This window comes from Erinaceus europaeus, chromosome 16 (genome assembly GCF_950295315.1).
Source record: "Erinaceus europaeus chromosome 16, mEriEur2.1, whole genome shotgun sequence".
Classification (NCBI taxonomy): Eukaryota; Metazoa; Chordata; class Mammalia; order Eulipotyphla; family Erinaceidae; genus Erinaceus; species Erinaceus europaeus.
Window position 1 is genome coordinate 42,521,406 of NC_080177.1, and position 22,905 is coordinate 42,544,310.

Consider the following 22,905-nt stretch of genomic DNA (forward strand, 5'->3'; position numbering starts at 1 on the left):
GTGTTTCCTTTTTATAAATAAATTTAAAAAATTTTTCAAACGTTAGTTCGCTACTACTGCGACGATTTTTTAATTTTGTTTTTTAAGGAGGGCTCAAAGTTCAAGTAAATCTAGACGCAGATTTCCGCAGACCTCTTCCGGTTGGGAGTGCGCCGCAGCCCCCCGGCCGGGCCGGAGGAGGAAGAGCGCCGGGCAGGGTGGGACCGGCGCCCCGGAGCCGCAGAGGCTCCGCCCCGAGCTTCCGGGCCGCCCGCGGGAGGGAGCTGGGCGGCTGCCGAGCTGAGGCTCCGACGGCAGGGGCCGGGGTAGCCCCTCGGCCGAAGAGCCGCTACGGAGGCCTGTGTGTGGCGGTCAGCGAGCCGACTCACCTCGGCGTCTTCTTTGCACTGCGGGAGGGAGGGGAACTCCAGCTTCACGTCCTCCATGGCCCCGAACCGTGCGCTGGTGGGTTGGTAGGAGAGATCCGGCCGTCCCGACCCTCGGGCAGGCAGTGGCGGTGAGGGAGAAGGGCCAGAGGACAGACGGACGGGCGGCGGGCTTACAATTCACACACACAGACCGAAGGGTCCCAGCGACCCCGGCCGCGGCCGCGGCGACAGTGATGAAGGGGAGGGTTGGGCGGCTCGTACCCGGCCGCCATGCTGCTGTCTTCCCTCCCCCTTCCCCGATAGTCTCCGCGCCCCTAGGGCCTCCCAGCCTCCGGCACCACCACGAGCCTCACAACCGCCTCTCCTTCTACCGCCTGCCCCACGCCGCGCCAGCCAATCGCAGCCCACGCTCGCCTTCGGCCCGCCCCTCGCGGCCGCCAGGTGTCAGCGCATCGCCTTCCCGCCCCTTCACCAGAGCGCAGGCGCGAGGGGGCGGGGCTTCGGAGACTAGTCGGGACTGAAGGGGTGCGGAGGAGGTGGGCGGTGTCTGGAGAGCCGACCCTTTATGTCCTGAGAAAGGCTGTGAGACGGTCCAAACTAGTGGATGCTGCGCAAATCCCTTCCTAGGTATGAGGGCAAAACATGTTCCTACCCACGAGAAACTGGCACCTGATAGGAAAAGTTTCTTCCCTCTTAGAATCTTGTAGTGACTCAATATTTTGGCTCAACTTTCAAATTTTACAGAACTAGTAAAAATAGCTCACCAGGGAGAAGGGAATCGGAGGGTAGCAAAGCAGGTTAAGCGCAGGTAGCACAGAGCTCAAGGACCTGCATAACGACCCCGGTTCCAGCCCCCTGCTCCCCACCTGCAGGGGAGTGACTCGCTTCACAGGTGGTGAAGCAGGTCTGCAGGTGTCTTTCTCTCCCCCTCTCTCCATTTCTCTATGTCCTATCCAACAACGATGACAAGAATACAATAAAACAAGGGCAACAAAAGGGAATGAATAAATTTTAAAAAAAGGACTGTTGTATATAATACTCAAGAAAGTTCTCTCATTTATTCTAAGTATACTAACATTTTTCCCCCACCAGGGTTATCAGTGAGATTCAGTGCCAGCACTATTATGAATCTACCTTCCCAGTAGCCACGTTTTTCCTTTATTTTTTTCTTTATTTGATATGATGAAAAAATTGAGAGGGTAGGGGAGAAAAAGCTCTGCAGACCTGTTTCACCTCTCTTGAAGCTTCCCTCCTCCAAGTGGGGAGCAGGGGTTCTAACCCCTTTTGTTTGATGTGTGAGCTCAACTTGGTGTGCCACCACCTCGCCCCCTCACTTCTAGTACCTTAAAAAAAAGGTTTAAGTGGTCCGGGAGGTGGTGCGATGGTAAAGCTTTGGACCCTCAAGCATGAGGACCCGAGTTTGATCCCCGGCAGCACATGTGCCAGAGTGATGTCTCTGGTTCTTTCTCTCTCTTCCTGTCTTCCTCATTAATAAATAAAATCTTTAAAAAAAAAAAAAAAAAAAAGGTTTAAGTCCTCAGATCCAGAATTGTAGTGTTAGTAAAATTTAAGGTATGTGGTACTTTTTTTGTGCATAAGGAAATGCCTTTCTTTTCTTTTAAAATACCTATTTCACAAATAGTCAAAAATTTTAAAAAACTACTCTCACCACCTCCACCATAAACCAATGCTTTGGTAAAATAAATACAAAAGTTCAAATCTATAATATAAGAAAAAATAGTTAACATCAAAATTAAAAAGGCAAGATGGATTGGGGAGATAGCCCATAGTGGTTATGACTTTCAGGGGCAGGATAGATGGTATAATGGTTCTATCCAAAGAGACTCTCATGCCTGAGGCTCCGAAGTCCTAGATTCAAACCCCACCCCCCATCGCACTCCCAGCGCTATACTCAAGAGCTGAGCAGAACTTTGGTAAAACTAAATATTTAAATCTTAAGAAAAAAAAATTGTGGGCAGGGTAGATAGCATAATGGTTATGCAAAAAGACTCTCACACCTGAGGCTCCAAAGCCCAGGTTCAGTCCCCTGCACCACCGTAAGCCAGAGCTGAGCAGTGCTCTGGTAAAATAGTTTTTTTTTTTTAAAAAGAAAAATTTGTGTGTGTATAGAGGAAATATACATACAAATGTTACATTTAACAAGATGCTTTTATGAACACTGTTGGCATTATTTTTGTTTTACTAAATTATAAAATTTCAGGGGTAGTTTCACACAAGTGTATGTACAATTTACCATACTCACCATCAAAGTTCCGATACCTTCCCAATTCTTCCCTTTAAAAAAAAATTTTTTTTTCAGATAGAAACAGCCAGAAATTGAGGGAAATTGAGGACGAGAAAAAAATGCCTATCAGTGGATCCTTGCACATTGGAACATGTGCACTCAGCTGGGTGTGCCAGCCATCACTTGCCACTTGCCCCCAACACCCCTAATTTTTCTTTGTCCAGTTCTCTTTCTATGGGAATTGAGGCTGGTTCTTTGACTATTGTGAATAGTACATCTGTGAGTAAATTATTCTCATTCTCTATCCAAAATTAAAAGGGGCTGGGGAGACAGCATAATGATTATGTAAAAATCTTTGGTGCTTCAGGCACCAAAGGTTCCAGATTCAATCCCCATCACCACAAGATAGAGCTCTGGTGTGAAAAAAAAAAAAAAAAAAGTGTGGACAGGTGATGGCATACCTGGTTAAGCATACACATTACAGTACACAAGGACCCATGTTCAAGCTCTTGGTCCCCAACTGCAGGAGGAAGCTTCACGAGTGGTGAAACAGGGCTGCAGGTCTCTGTCTCTTTCCCTTTCTATGTCCCCCCATCAATTTCTCTGTCTCTAGCCAATAATAAATAAGTGAAAACCAATTAGGAAGAAGCCTTGTTATTTTGTATGTTAAGAAGTCCGAGTGAAAACCCTGGTGAGGAAAAAAAAAAAAAAAAAGAATCCCCCATCCAAAAAAAAAAAAAAAAAACATAACAAATATATTTTTTTCAGAAGATAAGAAAATATATAGTAGAACTGAATCAAAGAGATTTTATTCATTTATTTAGGATGAGGAAAACAAATGATATAAAATAAGTCATAAGAAGAAATGCTCCTTGAACTACTATCTCAAATCACTTTCAATGTTTTACAAAATCCTCACACAGCAAATAGGAAAAGTTTCAACATACTTTTATAATTTCTGCCTCAATAAGTGCAACACTAACGTACAAATCTCCTCTGTACCAACCTTAAAAGTAGAATTACTGAATTATTAATTATGTTATTCATATATATATTTTCCTAATACACTGTTAATGAGATCACTGCCAATACACACATTATTTTCCTTAACTTTATTTTAATATTAAGCCAATATCTGTCATGCATCCATCAAAATCCTTACAGTAAATTACACAGGTTTGTAGTCCAATTTAGACTCTAGCTTCTTGGAATCAGCCACTTTTCTGACTGCTTTCATAAAGTCTTCCTGTACTACAAAGTCATGATCAGCTCGAATTGCAAACATGCCTATGGAAAATAAAACAAATATGATTATTAATATGTGATTTGTAGTGAGAAAAATGGGTGGGCATGATCAAAAGATACAACTTTCAGTTTTGTTTTTTTTAATATTCATTTTATTTATTTATTCCCTTTTGTTGCCCTTAATGAAACTTTCAGTTTTAATATAAATAAGTCCTAAGGATATAAATATAAATAAGCCTGGTTACTGTACTATAGTTACTGATCCAGTATAAAGTATTTGGAAGCTGCTAAGACAGTAGACCGTAGAACTGTAAATATTTGCAGTGTTGAATATTTAGTAGACTTAAGTTACACAATATTATTTGCTAATTATATTTCAACAGGATTTTACTTATTTTTGGCATCAGAATTCTGTATCTGTGCAATCACATGACTCCTGCCTGATAATCTTTTATTTTTTCAGTGAAAACACTGCTCAGCTCTGGTATATAGTGGTATGAAGATTGAAGCTGGGGTGTCAAGAGTCTCAGGCTTAAATTTCTCTTTGAATAATCATTATGCTGTCTCCTGGCTTATGGTGGAGAAGGGGACTGAATCTGGGACTTTGGAGCCTCAGTGTTAACAGTCTGTTTGCATAACCATTATGCTATCTACCCCTGCCCTCCACACAACTGTTCATGAAGCTTCTTCTGGTGCAGTGCATGGTGGGTGTGTCTTTGAGCTTTTAGGATTCAAACCTATTCTAGAAGCCTACTTAAAATATACTATGAAGACACTCCTACAGAGAAGGCTTGCCTGAGCAGTTTCATTAAACAGAGCTTAATTTGTAACACATGTTCAAATAAGGCTGACGAAAACTGTTCATATGCAACCTATGAAAGTTAATATAAAACTATTTAGACAGTTGGAGAGATAGCTCACTAATAAAGATGTATGCCTTGCCATGCATACAACATAGGTTCAAACTCTGGCACTACACAGAAGATGCAGTGGCACTAGAGGAAATTCCTCCAGTGTTGCAGTGAAGCAAGTACTTTATGTTTCTTTTCCCCCCTCCTCCCCCTACTTTCTCTCCCATCTCAATTTTTCTCTGTCCAATCAAATAAAAGAAAAAAGGAGGAGGGAGGATGACAACTGGGAAAGTGGATTTGTCCTGCAAACACAGAGCTCCAGTGATAACTCTGGAAGCAATTAAAAAAATTAATTTGCGGGAGTCGGGCTGTAGCGCAGCGGGTTAAGCGCAGGTGGCACAAAGCACAAGGACCGGCATAAGGATCCTGGTTCGAACCCCGGCTCCCCACCTGCAGGGGAGTCGCTTCACAGGCGGTGAAGCAGGTCTGCAGGTGTCTATCTTTCTCTCCCCCTCCTCTCTCCATTTCTCTCTGTCCTATCCAACAACGATGACAACAACAATAATAACTACAACAATAAAACAACAAGGGCAACAAAAGGGAATAAATAAATAAAATATTTTTTTTTTAAATTAAAAAAAAATTAATTTGCAAAGTAAGACTCAGGTGGGTGAGGGGGAGAATACAGGTCCAAAAAGGACCTAGTGGGGGTTGTATTGTTATATGGAAAACTGAGAAATGTTATGCATGTTATGTATTGTATTTACTGTTGAATGTAAAATATTAATTCCCCAATAAAGAAATTTAAAAAAATAATTTGGGGTCTGGAGAGATAGAATAATGGTTATAAAAATGGTCCCTAGATGCAATCCTCCAGTAACACCATAATCCAGAGCAGTACTCTGAAAAAAAGAAAAATAGGAGTCTGCAGTAGCACAGCGGGTTAAGCACAGGTGGCGCAAAGCACACGGACTGGTGTAAGGATCCCAGTTCAAGCCTCCCGCTCCCCACCTGAGGGGAGTTGCTTTACAAATGGTGAAGCAGGTCTGCAGGTGTCTTTCTCTCCTCCTCTCTGTCTTCCCCTCCTGTCTCCATTTCTCTCTGTCCTATCCAACAACAACATCAATAACAACAATAATAACTACAAGAATAAAACAAGGGTAACAAAAGGGAATAAATATTTTTTAAAAAAAAGAAAGAAAGAAAAGGGGAGTACTGGAGAAACAGCATAATGGGGATGCAAATAACTTTCATGCCTGAGGCTCTGAGGTCCCAGGTTCAATCCCCAGCACCATTAGCCAGAGCTGAACAGTGCTCTGGTCTTTCTCTCTGTATTTCTATCTCATTAAAATATAAATAAGCAAGGAACAACAAAATAGACCCCTCTGTGGGTCCCCCATAGGACCTTGCCCTCAAATTGGATCAACAACAGTAGAAAAATGTTCCATCCTCCGAAGGGAGGATGGACAACATACTCTATGCTACACTCAAGGAAGATGGGTCCTGATATTGGGGCAGCTGGGAATGTTCCTGCTCATGACCACAGAATGTGAGCTCAAATCTACAGGGATGCAGAGGTCACATAGGCTCCTAAGATGAATATGGGCCCCAGATCAGATCAAATTGATAAGAGTTTATAGTCAACAATATTTATACACCTTTCCCATAGTGTATAAATATTGTTCCCTGATCCAGCTTTCTGGACCTTTTCCAGGCATGACATCATCTCCCCAGACAATAACTTGGATCCACCTGTGTATCAGATTTCAGGCTTGGGAAAAAAAAAAACACTTGTATAGCCACAGGCCCTTTGGAATATAACTAAAACATGCCTATCTATAAAGTAGAGGACCCCCCAACTCTTCATCTGTACTATTCCAGCCTTTAGGTTCATGACTGTTCAACAATTTGTTTGGCTTTGTATGTTAACTCTCTTCAGCCACTAGGTTCCAGATGCTAGCAGGATGCCGACCAGATTTCCCTGGACAGACAACCCCCACCAATGTGTCCTGGAGCTCCACTTCCTCAGAGTCCCACCCCACTAGAGTAGAGGCAGGCTGGGACTATGGATCAATGTGTCAATGCCCATGTTCAGTGGGGAAGCAATTACAGAAGCCAGACCTTCCACCTTCTGCATCCCACAATGAGCTTGGGTCCATACTCCCAGAGGGTTAAAGAACAGGAAAGCTATCAGGGGAGGGGATGGGATACGGAGTTCTGGTGGTGGTAGTTGTGTGGAGTTGTACCCCTCTTATCCCATGTTTTTGTCAATGTTTCCTTTTTATAAATAATAAAATACATATATATAAGCAAATAAATGAAAATTTTTAAAAAGAGAAAAAAAATGCAGTTGTGAGATTTAGTGTGGGGGACAAATACTAAGTAATTATAAATACACAGGATTTTAAAGTCACTTGATGCCAGAAATAAAACTAGAATCATACAATTCAAATAAAATTATATTTAAAAATTATCACACAGACTAGCAAGTAAGCTCACTTTGGAGGATTCCTCCCTTGTGATGCACCCTACCCAGGTTTGAGTCCAGCACTCATCACACTGAAGTGGAGCTTCGGTACAATGGTGTCTTTTCCCCTCACTACTACTTCCTATCTTGGTCTTTTTATCTGTTAACTCCTCCTGGAGCAATGACCAAACAAAACAAAACAAAAAAACAAAACCAAAAAAAAAAATTTACGCACTATATTTAACACAAGCTGCAATGCTGACAAAATTCACAACACAATCTCTCAAAAGTTTTTTGCTGACAGATTAGTACTAAAAAAGTCATCCTGGGAGTCGGGTGGTAGCGCAGCAGGTTAAGCGCACGTGGTGCAAAGCGCAGGGACTGGCTCAAGGATCCTGGTTCGAGCCCCCGGCTCCCCACCTGCAGGGGAGTCGCTTCACAAGTGGTGAAGCAGGTCTGCAGGTGTCTGTCTTTCTCTCCCCCCTCTCTGTCTTCCCCTCCTCTCTCCATTTCTCTCTGTCCTATCGAACAACAACGACATCAACAACAATAATAGCTACAACAACAATGGAAACAACAAGGGCAACAAAAAAGAAATAAATAAATAAATATTTAAAAAGTCATCCTTTTTCTAGTGGTGGTCCAGTCTGACACACAGCTGATAAATGCTGTTTCCCATCTTTCAGCTGACATTCTGTTTCTCTGAGGTCTCATAAATAAATAAATAAATAAATAAAATAAGTAAATAATGCTACACCCTTATAATTGTTTTCTTTCCATTTTACTTTCCCTATTTTCTCTTAAAACAAACAAACAAACATCAAAGCCTTGTAAAGCTCAGATTCTATTTTTGGACAAACCTAAACACATTTTTAGCAATCTAGAAAAAAAAAATCAAGATCAATAGGAAAACAAACAAAAACAACTCTTTATATTCTTACCTGCTTCAGTACAAACATTTCTCAGGTCTGCTCCATTAAAGCCATCAGAAAGCTTCACAATTGCTTCATAATCTGTTTAGAAATTAGCAAAGACAACTTACATAGACACACCTTCTTATTTCTGTTTAAATAAATCAGCACTAAGAAAAGACACCTCTGAAATTTAAACACCAGAAAACATTATTAAGGTCCAAAAGCATTTTATTTACTTATTTTACTTCCCTTTCTCCTTACCTTTTTCTCTTTCTTAGATTTTTTTTTTTTTTTAATATTTATCTATTTTCCCTTTTGGTTGCCCTTGTTGTTTTTCATTATTGTTGTAGTTATTATTGTTGTTGTTGTTGTTGATGTCATCTTTGTTAGATAGGACAGAGAGAAATGGAGAGAGGAGGGGAAGACAGAGAGGGGGAGAGAAAGTCACCTGCAGACCTGCTTCACTGCCTGTGAAGCGACTCCCCTGCAGGTGGGGAGCCAGGGGCTCAAACTGGGATCCTTACACGGGCATGGGTCCTTGCGCTTTGCACCACTTGCTCTTAACCCGCTGCGCTACCGCCGACTTCCTAGATTTCATTTATTATTAACACCAGATAAAGGAGAGAGCTACTTGGGTACATAAGATATTGGGAGTGGAACTCAGGACCTCCTGATTCCAAGTTCAGAGGTACCTCCTTAGGTTACCTTAATCTGTTTCTTTCTTTTTTTAAACCATTATAAACATATGAACTTCAGTTATCAAGTTAAGACACTTTTTCTGGAAATATAAACAAACACTTAAACAAGCCTAGAATATTTCAAATCAACCACAATAATGAAATTCATTCACAAACAGTGATATACATGGGGACTGGCTGGTGGCATACATGTTACCATGCACAATTGCTTAGTCTCTCGTCACACTTACTGGGGGTGAACTTCATGAATGGTGAAGCAGTGCTGCAGATGTCTTTCTCTCCCTTCTCTCTCCCCAGCCCCACCAAGAGAAGAAAGATAAATCATGTTTCTTTTACTGTTCCCATTGTAAGAACTGCAAATCTTCCATTGGAGAATGTAGTTTGTATGGTATAGCCCAAAGCAGTAATTGGTATGATTTGATAGTTTATCAAGAAGCACCCTAAAAGTAATATTGTGGCACAAAGTTTATTTAGACTTACGGATTAAAGCTTGCTTGCTAATGTAGAAAAAGAAAGGAAAAAAAAACAAACATGCATGTAGCTCCTCAGGAGACAGTACAGTTGATGGGAATGTTGGACCCTCAATCATGAAGTCCTAAATTCAATCCCCAGGAATGCATAAATAAATTCCATTTTCCTCTGCTGTCAAGTAAAGATGGCAGAATTAGAGCCCATCTAGGAGGTGCCTGCATCACTGTGAATGCAACCCAGTTTCAAGCACAGACCCCACTGCACTGGGAGAAGTTTGAAGCTATAATATCTTTTCCTCTCTCTATATATGAAAAAGTCAACTTATGCCTAAGGCTCCAAAGTCCCAGGTTCAATCCCCCACCACCATAAGCCAGAGCAGGGCAGTGTGCTGGTGTTTGTCTCTCAAAAATAAAATAAACAAACAAAAAAAAAGATCTATACAGAAAGAGACCAGCTTATGGTGATGCTGGGGATTGAATCTGGAACCTTTGGTGCCTCAGGCATGAAAGTCTTTTTGCAAAACCATTATGCGGTCTCCTCAGCTCCTATCTGAACTTCTTTATGTCAGAATTAACTGATTTTTTTTTTGTTTGTTTGTTTAATACCAAAACACTGCTTTGGTTTATGGTGGTGTGGGGGATTGAACCTAGTATTTTGGAGCCTCAAGCATGACAGTCAGTCTCTTTGCATTCCCCCACCTGAAATTAACATCTCTATTCACATTCATCATCATGTATTCTCAGGACTTTAAATGTTAGTTTTTAAATATTTATTTATTCCCTTTTGTTGCCCTTGTTTTATTGTGTAGTTATTGTTGTTACTGATGTCGTTGTTGTTGCATAGGACAGAGAAATGAAGAGAAGACAGAGAGGGGGAGGGAAAGACAGACACCTGTAGACCTGCTTCACCACTTGCTTCACTCCCTTGCAGGTGGGGAGCCGGGGGCTCGAACTGGAATCCTTGAGCCAGTCCTTGCGCTTTGCTTAACCCACTGCGCTACCACCCGACTCCCTTTAAATGCTATTTTTATGCTGACACACACATTTATCTCCAGCACAGAGTATCCCAATTATTCACATCAAAAGTTTTACTATTAACTAATTGCCATATCAATATATCCGGCATAAAATTTCCCATTTTCTTTTTAAATCTAATTTTTTATCGCTGTTGTGGTTATTATTATTATCATTGTTATTGATGTCGTTGTTGGATAGAACAGAGAGAAATGGAGAGAGGAGGGGAGGACAGAGAGGGGGAAAGAAAGACAGACACCTGCAGACTTGCCTCACTGCTTGTGAAGCAACTTCCCTGCAGGTGGGGAGCTGGGGGCTCAAACCGGGATCCTTATGCCAGTCCGTGCACTTAACCCGTTGCACTACCACCTAATTCCCGGTCCTAATCTTTTTTTTGTAGTTGTTATTGATGTCGTCATTGTTGGGTAGGACAGAGAGAAATGGGAGAGAGGAGGGGAAGGCAGGGGGAGAGAAAGATAGACACCTGCAGAAGTGCTTCACCGCTTGTGAAGCGACTCCCCTGTAGGTGGGGAGGCAGACTCCCCTGTAGGTGGGGAGGCAGGGGCTCAAACCAGGATCCTTACAGTCCTTGCACTTTGCGCCATATGCACTTTACCCGCTGTGCTACTGCCTGACTCCCGCAGGCCCTAATCTTTAACTCATGTAAAATTAATGAGCAATGTCCAAACACCTGTCTCCAAAGTCTATCTAGAATCACATTATTTTAAGACACTGCAGGCCTTGGCCCCTACCTACAGGAAGGAAGCTTCCTAAGTGGTGAAGCAGTGTTGCAGGTGTCTCTATCTCTTTTCCTTTCTATCTTCCCCTGCCCGCCCCTCAACTTCTGTTTCTATCCAAAATTAATTTTACAAAATTAATTAAAAAATACATTGGGGCAAGGGACCAGGTGGTGGCACACCTGATTCAGTGCACGTTACAATGCACAAGGACCCAGGTTTGAGCCACCCGTCCCCACCTACAGGGAAAAAGCTTCATGAATGGTGAAGCAGGGCTGCAGATGTTTCTGTCTCTCTCCTCTATCTTCCCCTTCCCTCTCAATTTCTGACTCTACCCAATCAATAAATAAAAACAGAAAAAAAAAATATATATATACACACTGGAGTTTGTGGGGGGTAGATAGCATAATGGTTATGCAAACAGACTGTCATGCCTAAGGCTCCACAGTCCCAGGTTCAATTTCCTGCATCACCATAAACCAGAGTTGAACAGTGCTCTGGTAAAAACAAACAAACAAACAAACAAAACACAATGCTTGAGAGAGAGACAGCATAATGATTACACAAGATGACTAGTGTTATTTCCCTTTCTTGTTTGTTGTCCATTGCACTTATCACCATCTAATATTCTATTTGTCTTTCCTGATAGGAATCTAAGTTCTATAAAGACAAGATTTCTTCGTGTTTTGTTTATTGCTATAACCTTATCATTTAGATTGGGCCAAGGAAGAGTGTACTGGTAACATGCATGCATGAGGCCCTGAATTTACACTTAAAAATAAAAATAGACTACAAGTGATATCAACAGCATTCTGCTTCATTTATTAAATATAAGCACATGTAAAATATATTATTTCCTTACCTATTTCACCATGCTTTGTTATGGGACCAGCATGGATTTTCAATATATCTAATCTTGCTTGTTCATTTGGTAAATCAATATCTGAAAATAAGAAAAGTTTTTGTAAGTTTTTGGGTTTTAAAAATAAAATAGGGGTTAGGAGAGGATAAAGGAAGGGAAATGGACCCATAACTCACGTATTTTTCTATCTAATCTTCCTGGACGAAGCAAAGCAGGATCCAGTGTATCTGGTCTGTTTGTAGCCATGATCATTTTAACTCTATGTAGAGTATCGAATCCATCCATTTGATTCAGTAACTAAGAATTTGTTTGCAAATAAAAGATTTTATAATACATCCCAACCATCAAAAAATACAAAGTAGAGGCTTTTTATATGCCCAATACCATGAAATGGTTGTCAGTCACAGGCATTCAATGATAGCTAGTCAATTGTCAGGTAAGGATATGATATTCATAATGATCACTGTTTTTTCCCCCCTTACATAAGAAATATACTTTTCATCTTTAAAGTTCCAAGACAGATTATTTAATTATCAATATGTACCATTGTATAGTTACCAAGTCATTCTAATAAGTCTAAAGGCTTCCACTAGTCAAGAAATAAACTATGTGATCTGATTTCCAATGTTCAATTTTTTCATGCAATTACTTTAAACATACATCTAATAACAAAATGTAAAGTAAAAAGTGTTGAACGTGGGAACTGGGCAGTGGCACATGTTGTCATGCGAAAGGACCCACCTGCAGGGGTAAAGCTTCACGAGTGGTGAAGCAGGTCTGCAGATGTCTATCTTTCTGTCTCCTCCTCCCCTCTCAATCTCTATCCTATCAAATAAAGAAAAAAAGTGGCAAGGAGCCTCAACTAACCCAGGTGGCAATAAAATAAAATGCTGAATGCTTGCCAGATACATAGTTTACATTAGGATAAAAACAGGACTTTCCTATAAAGTTGATAGCAAGTCCATACCATAGCTTTTCAAATAATTGTTACATGTAGCAATACTGAGACACTAAATATTTTTTAATTTCTCAAGTTTTTTCTTTTTTAAAAAAAGATATTTATTTATTTATTAATAAGAAAGACAGGAGGAGAGAGAAAAAGAACCAGACATCACTCTGGTACATATGCTGCCAGGACCTCATACTTGAGGGTACAAAGCTTTATCCACTGCACCACTTTCAGGACTACTGAAGTTTTCTTACTATGTTTAACAACCTAACTTAATTAAATATAACTACCCTGACAATGTCTATTTCTTTCCCAAAATGTGGTAGCTGAGAACATATCAGTTATAAAAATGTATTGTTTTAAAATCCTCAATTTAAGGGGACCAGGTGGTGGCTCACCTGGTTAAGTGCACATAGTACAGTGTGCAAGGTCCAGGATTCAAGCCCCTGGTCCCCACTTTCAGGCGGGAAGCTTCACAAGTGGTTAAGTAGAGTTCCAGGTCTCTATCTCCCCTTCCACTTGATTTCTAGCTGTCTCTATCCAATAAATAAATAAATATAATTTAAAAAATCCTCAGGGCCAGGTGGTGGCACACCTGGTTAAGCACTAACATTACATTATGTAAGGACTCAGGTTCAAGGCCCTGGTCCCCACCTGCAGGGGGAAAGCTTTGCGAGTGGTGAAGCAGGGCTGCAGGTTTCTCTCCCTTTCTATCACCCTTTCCTCTCAATTTCTGGTTGTTTCTATACAATAAATTTTTTTAAATCTTTAATTTTTTTTAAAGATTTCTAAGAAACTCAGTAATTGATTTTAAAAGACTGAGAAAACCAGTATAATTCATGAAGATTTTCAAGGGCCCTTGAGGGGGGGAAACTTTAACACTGTATTATTACTTTTGTCATGTACTTTCTTTTCTTTTTTTTCCCTTCAGATTTTTTTATTTATTTATGAGAAAGATAGGAGGAGAGAGAAAGAACCAGACATGACTCTGGCACATGTGCTGCCGGGGATCAAACTCAGGACCTCATGCTTGAGAGTTCAAAGCTTTACCATTGCACCACTTCCCGGACCACTGCCATGTACTTTCTATTTGCAGAAATCCAAATTTAAAAAAATGTATTTGGGGGGCGGGGTGGTGGCACACTTGGTTAAGCACACATGTTGCAGTGTTCCAGGACCTCAGTTCAATCCTCCAGCTCCCATCTGCTGCAGATGTCTCTGTCTCCCTATTTCCCCGTCCCTCTAAAATTCTGGCTGTCTCTATCCAATAATTATAGTTTTAAGAAATGTTTTTGGGATTTTTGCCATCACTTTTAGAGACTCTGGAGAGTGGGAAGGGGAAGTGAACAATGATTATATATACATTCCTATGTCCCATCATTAATCAATAGGCAAAACAATTTTTTTGTATCATTCTCAGAAACAGGATATTATTAATGACTTTTAGAGCAGCTTAATAAAGGCAATTATAATTTATTTACTGTCACCAGACTTACTATGTCACTCATAAAGTGCTTTACTAAAATACCACAAGATTGGGGTTGGATGGTGGCATACCTGGTAAAGCACAAACTCTTATCTTGCTCAAAGAGCCAGGTTCAAGCCAAGCCCACACCCAAATTGCAGAGAGCTTCACAAGTAGTAGAGCAGTGCTACAGCTATCTCCTCTCTATCTCTCCTTTCGCCTTCTAATTTTACTACTGAAGGGGAAAAAAATCATATTTACAATATAAAAAGGTAACATATAGCTTTAATATCTAAATGGCTGATCTGTTCATAGAAAAGTACAACTACTCTGTACAAAATAGGATTTTTAGGTATTAAAAATATCTAAAACCTTTTTTAGATATTTAGATATTTTTAGATATTCCCAGTATTTTTCAGTCATTTTCTTGACAGATTCTGATGAGGAGATGTGTTCATTACAGTCAACATTTTCAAATTTAACACAAATTTTTCATTTAAAGTGTTGTATTATGCATCGACCTTTGACTATCCAGGATTTAATTCTTCATCTAAAACAGTGATTTCTTACAAAAAAAGAAAAATCTCTTTTAACCAAGCATTACCTCCATTAAAGTCCTCTGAATCTCCCTATCAGCTGAAGTACCCTCAGAAAACCGACGACCACCTATAAAATAATAAAGAAACTCACTCTTTTGCTCTATAACCATTCTGTGGGAAAACAGGACATGATAGTGTTGGGCATATAAAAACAGTAAGACCACTAAATCTTAAGAACTATACCAACAAAGAAGTGACTTTGCAATTGATATTAGTCATTTTGTCAGTCTCAAAGTTCATTAAAAATGGTTCAAGTAGGGCAGGATGGTAGCCCAGCAGGTAGAGTGCACAAGTTGTCAAGTTCAAGCCCCTATCAGCAGGGAGGAAGTCTCGTAAGTTGTGGAACAGTGCTGCTCTCTATGAAAAGGAAAAAGGGGCAAGAACAGTGGAGTCAAAAAGGCACTGAGTGGGAGTCGGGCTGTAGTGCAGCGGGTTAAGCGCAGGTGGCGCAAAGCACAAGGACCGGCATAAGGATCCCGGTTCGAACCCCGGCTCCCCACCTGCAGGGGAGTCGCTTCACAGGCGGTGAAGCAGGTCTGCAGGTGTCTTTCTCTCCTCCTCTCTGTCTTCCCCTCCTCTCTCCATTTCTCTCTGTCCTATCCAACAACGACAACAACAACAATAACTACAACAATAAAACAACAAGGGCAACAAAAGGGAATAAATAAAATATTTAAAAAAAATTTTTTTTAAAAAGTAATATCTACGTTCAGGCAGTGGTGATCAGTATGAGCACACATATGCAAGGACCCAAGTTCAAACCCCTGGTCTCCACTTGCAGGGAGGAAACTTTAGGAGCTATGAAAGAGTGTTACAGGTGTCTCTATCTCTCCCTCTAACTTCCCCCTTCAATTTCTCTCTGTACTATCATAAATAGATAATGAATACATAAATAAGCAACAAGCAGAGTGTTTGGGGGTACCCAGTGCATGGTGGTAGAGAAGAACCTACATTAGGCATGGGAGTGGTGTGTAGATACTTTAAGGAGATGAGAAGACTCCCAGGTTCAATCTGCAGGGCCATCAGAGCTGAGCAGTGCTCTTGTCTTTCTGTTATCTCTATCATTAAAATAAAAATAAAGGGGCCAGGCAGTGGTACAGTTGGTTAAATGCACATAATACCATGTGCTTTCCCACTACCCCCATCTATGGGGGATGCTTCAAGAGTGGTAAAGCAGATCTACCAGTTGGCCTCTCTTCCCACTCCCTCTCAATTTCTCTGTCCTATCCAATAAAAAATAGTAAGAGAAATGAAAATAAAAAAGGAAAAGAATGGCTGTTAGGAGTAGAAGATTCACAGTGCCAGCACTGAGCCCCAGAGATAACCCTAGAGGCAAAAAATAAAAATAAACAAAGTGTAAATACAAAAAACAAACAAATAAAAACCCTGTTATCCCAATAAAATGATTGGGGGTGGGGGAAGTGATCGGGAGATGTAGTGGATAAAGTATTGGATGTTTTTTTTTCTCTTTTGTTGCCCTTGTTTTAAATAAAGAGAGGAGGGAAGACAGAGAGGGGGAGATAAAGACCCCTGCAGACCTGCTTCACCTGTTAAGTGACTCCCCTGCAGGTGGGGAGTTGGGGGGCTCGAACCAGGATCCTATGCTTGTCCTTGCGCTTTGTGCCACGTGCGATTAACCAGCTGCGCTAACGCCAGACTCCCAAAGTATTAGATTCTTTTTTATTTTTATTTATTAATTAGAAAGATAGGGGGGAGAGAAAGAACCAGACATCACTCTGGTACATGTGCTTCTAGGGATAGAACCCAGAACCTCATGCTTAAAAGTTCAGTGCTTTATCCACTGAGCCACCACCCAGATCACTTAAAGTTTGGGTTTTTTTTTGCCTCCAGGGTTATTGCTAGGGTGGTGCCTACCTACACTATGAATTCACAGGTCCTGGAGGCCTTTTATCCCCCCTTTTGTTGCCCTTGTTTATTGGTGTTGTTACTATTATTGTTGTCGTCGTAGGATAGGACAGAGAGAAATGGAGAGGGGAGGGTAAGACAGAGAGAGGGAGAGAAAGATAGACACCTGTAGACCTACTTCATCATCTGTGAAGCGACTCCCCTGCAGGTTGGGGCTGGGGGCTAAACCGGGATCCTATACCGGTCCTTGTGCTCTGCGCCACGTGCGCTTAACCCACTGCACTACTGCCCGGCCCCCAGTATTAGATTCTTAAGAATGAGCTCCAAGTTCAACTCCCCGCAGCACATGTACCAGAGTAATGTCTGTTTTTTTCTCTCTCTCCTTATCTCTCATAAATAAATAAGTAAATAACTAAAATCTATAAATGAGAAAAAAGCAACATATATTTATTTTTTTATACATACAAAGGGTGGAGGTAGACAGCATGATGAGTATGCAAAAAGACCCTCATGCCTGAGGCTCCAAAGTCCCAAATTTAATCCCTCAACTACCATAAACCAGAGCTGAGCAGTAATCTGGTAAAAAAAAAAAAAAAAAAAAAAAACCACAACTGAAACTAAAGGTCAAGGGAAGTATCCTTACAGATATTTAAAACACAAAATACTTTCAATAATGGTTTAATTTTAAAAAAAAGAAAAAGGACTAGGAGATAGCATAATGATCATACAAAAGGTTTTTTATTCAACTCCTAGCACCACCATAAACCAGAGCTGAGCAGTACTATGGTTTTCTTTGCCACCAGGGTTTTCACTGCAACTTCATACCTGCAGGATTCCAGTTAATGGTGGATTTTTCTCTCTCCCTTCCTAGAGGGAGAGACGGGAGAAACACTGCAGCACTATTCCACCATTTGTGAAACTTCCTCTGTGCAGGTAATCCTATGTGGTGGCCAGGGTTTGAGCCCAGGTCAAGACTGTTAAAAAGTGTGGGCTCAGTCAGGCGGTAGAGCAGCGGGTTAAGCGCACGTGGCGCAAAGCACAACGACCAGCATAAGGATCCCAGTTCGAGCCCCCGGCTCCCCACCTGCAGGGGAGTCACTTCACAGGAAGTGAAGTAGGTCTGCAGGTGTCTTAACTTTCTCTCCCCTTCTATGTCTTCCGCTCCTCGCTCTATTTCTCTGTCCGATCCAACAACGACATCAATAACAACGAAAATAATAACTACAACAATAATACAACAAGGGCAACAAAAGGGAATAAATATTAAAAATATTTTTTTAAAGTGTGGGCTCTAGCAGGTGAGCTTTCTCAGTCCCTATTTTTTTTTTTTAAGATTTGTTTCATATGAGATAGAAAGTTTCAAATTAAGAGGAAGAAGTCACAGTATCACTCTAATATATGTGGCTCTGGGGGATCAGACCAGAAGCCTCAAGCATGTAAATCCAGCATTCTACTAGCTAAACTACTTCCCAAGCAAGAAATCTTTAAAATAAATAGTAGGTAAAAGATATTCTTACCAATAGCATCTATTTCATCCATAAAAATGATGCATGGCTGATGGTCCCTTGCATAATTAAACATTTCTCTGATCAAACGAGCACTTTCACCAATGTACTTGTCTACAATAGAACTAGATACAACCTGAAACAAACAACCACATTAAGAGAATTCAAATAAAACTTAATTTCAGTAACTACAAAAAGAATCTTTCCCTCACTCTTACCTTTAAAAAATTGCAGTCCAGCTGACTAGCAACAGCTCGTGCCAAGAGTGTTTTTCCTGTACCTAGGAATGAAAGTCAGATGAGAAGTAAAACAAATTTTCAGAAGCTTTTTCTTTTTTATTTGATAGAATAGAGACTGAGACGGGAGAGGGGAATTAAAAAAAAAAAGAGGGGGGGGGAGAGACAGCTGAAGCACTGCTGCACCAGTTGTGAAGCATTTCCTGGCTGCAGGTGGGAACCAGGGACTTTGACCCAGATCACCAAAAACAATTTAAAGAGGAAAAAAGGTTGTTTTTTTTTTTCCTCCAGGGTTATTGCTGGGCTCAGTGCCTGCACCATGAATCCACCGCTCCTGGAGGCCATTTTCCCCCCTTTTGTTGCCCTTGTTGTTGTAGCTTCATTGTGGTTATTATTATTACCACTGTTGATGTTTGTTGTTGGATAGGACAGAGAGAAATGGAGAGAGGAGGGGAAAACAGAGAGGGAGAGAGAGAGACACCTGCAGACCTGCTTCACCACATGTGAAGCGACTCCCCTGCAGGTGAGTCCAGGGGCTCGAACCAGGACCCAGGTCCTTGCGCTTAACCCACTGTGCCACCGCCCAACCCTCCCCCTTTTTTTTTTTAACCAGAGCACTGTTTAGCTCTTCTGGTGGTGATGGTGGGATTGAATCTGGGACTTTTGAGCCTCAGGCATAAATTCTTTGCATAACCACGATGGTATCTCTACCCCTGCCCCAAAATAGTTTTTTTTTAATATGGAACACTTCACTAATTTGCATGTCATCCTTGCGCAGGGGCCATGTTAACCTTCTTTGTATCGTTTCAATTTTAGTATACGTGCTGCAGAAAGAAGTAAACACCCAAATAGGTTTTTATCACAATTCTGAACAATCAAGAACATGACCACTATAGTATTTTGTGAAACTAGGTTAACTGGCATGAGCAGTTTTTATCATTATTGCATCATCAGCATAGATGCTAACTTACTGTGAAAGTTCAAGTTCTGATTTTATTTTATTTTTTTTTACCAAAGTACTGCTCAGCTCTGGTTTATGTTGGAACGGTGGATTGAACCTGAGACTTTGGATCCTTAGGCAAAAGACTCTCTTTGCGTAACCATTATGCCATTTCCCCCATGAAATTTCAAGTTCTGAATTTGCAAATTCCCTTAAATATTTCAGGAATATGCACGGAAACACACTCTGTAGTCCATTACATACACTTGAACCTCATGGTATGTTAAGATATATATACACTATGATACATTAGATGATTTACTATGCCCAAGAGAACAGTAAACACTTCCTTACTCTGAACAGTTGGGGTTGTAATGGTTAACATTGAATTCCCATCTTATTTTTTGTTAATTCATTTTCTGTAGGGTTGACATAATACCAACCTGGTGGTCCATATAATAAACAGCCTTTTGGAGGTATTATTCCTACACGCTGAAATAATTCTGGGTTTGTAAGAGGTAATTCTATCACCTAAAAAAAAAAAAAAGTTGTATATTTCTTTAAAAGTTGATAAATGTTTTGATGTACTTTCAAATATTTAAGTAAAACATTAACACCATTCTGTTTACTCATAAATAACATTTGGAATTCCATGCTATGTAAATCCACTTATTCTAAGAGTTATTTCTTCAGTCACATTTAAGGTATCTCTTAAATCTAAAAGATTTTAAATAAATTTTTAAGAGATTTGGATCAGTAAGAAAGCTCACTTGGGAGAATTCTCACTTTGCCATAGCATGACACAGGTTGGAGCCCCTTGTACACCATGTGGGAACTGATACTGATGGAAGCTTCTGTACTGTTGTTGTTTCTCTCCCCCATCCTCCTTCTATATGAAAAAGTCAACCAAGAGCAATGAAGTTCTGACAATGAGGAGGCAAAAATTCCTGAGAGGCCAGAGCATGCCTTCAGAATATTCAAATGGAAGGGCAGTCTCAGGTATGCAAATCCATTACAATGTGCAAGGACCTGGGTTTCCAGCCCCCAGTCTCCACCTGAAAAGGGAAAACTTTGCTAGTGATGAAAGTGTTGCAGGTGTCTGTCTCTATCACACCCTTCCCTCTCAATTTCTGATCATCTCTCTCCAATAGATAAGTAAATAAGAAATATAAAAAAGTTTTTTTTAACCATTACATCTCTCAACTTTGGTGGTGCTAGGGACTGAACCTGGGATCTTTACAAGTCCTGTGCACTATCACTATGTTACCTCCTTAGATATCTCCTTTTACATACAGTTGAGTGACATCGTTAAAATAATTATAATTTGCATTTAGGAATACAACAGAAAACAATCATGAACCACTGAAATGTAGTAAATCAAAAATGCCACTGAGACAAAGTATAGAGATTTCATAAGCTAGAATTCTGTGACAGCACCTTAAGAGAGCTATGGGAATTCGACTACTGGAGGGGGGGATTCGACTTCCAGAGGCGGAGCTACGAGCAGCAGATCGCTTTTTCTCCTCTCCTCTCCTCTCCCCTCCTCTCCTCTCCTCTCCTCTCCTCTCCTCTCCTCTCCTCTCCTCTCCCGGATCAACTAGGAATACCAAAGGAGACCACCCGGACCGAAACAAGGCAGTACTAGAATGACCACAGGAACCCAGTAAATCACCCGTGAGTACAAACACGTGTGGCTGATGACAGAGAGGAGAGAGGAGCCTAAGGAGAGATTAAGTGACTGCTAACAGTTCAGCAGTTTATCAGTTGAGACACCACCTCCAGTCTGCTCCACCAACAAGGGGACAGCTTAAGGGAGAAGAGGACTCCCCAGAGATTCACCAAGTGCAACTCTGAGTCTCCATTGCTACTACCCTCAGAATCTGGAGCAGCGACAGGAAGACCAGGGGACAGAGATCTAACCAGGAAACTCAGGAGAAGACCTATACCTCGGTGGCATAGCTGAGGGGCTGTGAAAGTCTCTTTGCATAACCACTGGATTATCTCTGCCACACCCTGCTTTATCTCTTGGTCAGGAGTCAGTGATTAAGCTAAGAAGCCTATTGATAGTTTAAAAGCCCTCAGGCTCCCATTGCCTACAGGGAAGGAAAAAAAAAAGAGGCTTTTAAACCACTGAGTTCCAACTCAGGAATTGAAATAACTGTTAGCTTCCACCACTGTGAACCCTTTAATTAACTTAGACACAAGTCAATCCAGGCAATAGTAATCAATAATTTGAAAAGTACTGATAAAGGGAACTCATAACATAATATATAAAATGGTTAAAACAACAAGAAAAAATATTGGAGACTCGAACCAGGACAAGAGTCCAGCTAAAAGTCCTCCAGAGGGTGAAGCACAAAATAACGAGTTCAACATCCAAACATTAGCTAAGGAAATAATAACAGCAGTGAGTAAAGAATTTGAAAAAATTGTAATCAGAAATGCAGGAACAACAAATGAGAATATGGAAGAAAATACTAATTATCTCGTGGTTATTAGAGAGCTGAAAGCGGAAATCGCTGAGCTAAGAATGCAACTAGCTGAACAAGCTAAAACAGTATCAAAGCAGGGCAACAAAATAGATGAACTCCAGAAAACAGTAGAGGGCAGAGAGAATAGATTCTATGAGGCTGAAAACAGAATTAGCAAGATTGAGGATGAATTAGAGACAACAAAAAAGAAGTAAGAGATCTCAAAAAGAGATTAAGAGATGCTGAAAACAACAACAGTCCTATGGGATGACTTCAAAAGAAACAATATACGCATTATTGGCTTACCAGAGGAAGAAAGAGAAGGGTAGGAAGAAAGCATTCTCCAGGCCATAATAGCTGAAAACTTCTCTAGTCTAGACAACACCAAAGACATAAAGATTCAAGAAGCCCAGAGGGTCCCAAACAGAATTAACCCAGACCTAAAGACACTAAGACATGTCATACTTAGATTGGAAAGGAATAAGGATAAAGAAAGGATCCTGAAGGCTGCAAGAGAAAAACAAAGAGTCACCTACAAAGGAAAACAGATAAGATTACAGGCAGACTTCTCCATACAAACACTACAGGCCAGAAGAGAATGGCAAGATATCTATCAAGTGCTCAATGAGAAAGGCTTTCAGCCAAGAATACTATATCCTGCTAGACTGTCATTCACAAGATGGAGGCATCAAAACCTTCTCAGACAAGCAACAGTTGAAGGAAGCAACTGTTGGGAACATGTGTGAGCCTGATAGAGCTTAGGGAGAACCACCCCCATCTTTGGATGGAGGTCTGAGAAGATAACCTCTTGGTAAGTCTCTCTCAACCGAGGTGAGCATAAGGGGGGAAACTCAGACTTGGTTCTTTCCTTCTTGACTCTCAGGCCCACAGATACCCCAGTACTTCCCTCCATTAACTGCAGGCCACATGGCCGCAGATTCACTCATTCAAAGTCACCTTCTGATCACAGAAGAACACACCTTATCACACACTTCATCACACA

At 40.9% G+C, this 22,905-nt stretch overlaps 2 protein-coding genes and 1 non-coding gene across 6 annotated transcripts in view; all 3 read right to left on the minus strand.

The window, feature by feature from the left end:
* The window catches only part of STYX (serine/threonine/tyrosine interacting protein), a 61,481-nt gene extending 60,738 nt beyond the window's left edge, over positions 1-743 (minus strand). For all 3 annotated transcript variants that reach the window (XM_060174952.1, XM_007535520.3, XM_060174953.1), the window contains exon 1: positions 369-743. In XM_060174952.1, coding sequence (XP_060030935.1) covers positions 369-425 — 57 coding nt within the window. In that variant the 5' untranslated portion in view covers positions 426-743. The remainder of the gene's footprint in view (positions 1-368) is intronic.
* Positions 744-3,410: 2,667 nt separating this feature from the next.
* Positions 3,411-22,905, minus strand: part of PSMC6 (proteasome 26S subunit, ATPase 6) — a 34,058-nt gene continuing 14,563 nt past the window's right edge. Inside the window, exons 7-14 of one of the 2 annotated variants that reach the window (XM_060174961.1) lie at positions 19,875-19,962; positions 18,474-18,535; positions 18,268-18,391; positions 14,890-14,951; positions 12,048-12,168; positions 11,872-11,952; positions 8,118-8,189; positions 3,411-3,900 (exon numbers count right to left, since the gene is read on the minus strand). In XM_060174961.1, coding sequence (XP_060030944.1) covers positions 3,782-3,900; positions 8,118-8,189; positions 11,872-11,952; positions 12,048-12,168; positions 14,890-14,951; positions 18,268-18,391; positions 18,474-18,535; positions 19,875-19,962 — 729 coding nt within the window. In that variant the 3' untranslated portion in view covers positions 3,411-3,781. The remainder of the gene's footprint in view (positions 3,901-8,117; positions 8,190-11,871; positions 11,953-12,047; positions 12,169-14,889; positions 14,952-18,267; positions 18,392-18,473; positions 18,536-19,874; positions 19,963-22,905) is intronic. The other variant, XM_060174962.1, reaches the window with a different exon arrangement.
* Positions 19,225-19,335, minus strand: LOC132533584 (U6 spliceosomal RNA). Its single transcript, XR_009545448.1, has one exon. It is a non-coding gene; the product is annotated as a U6 spliceosomal RNA (small nuclear RNA).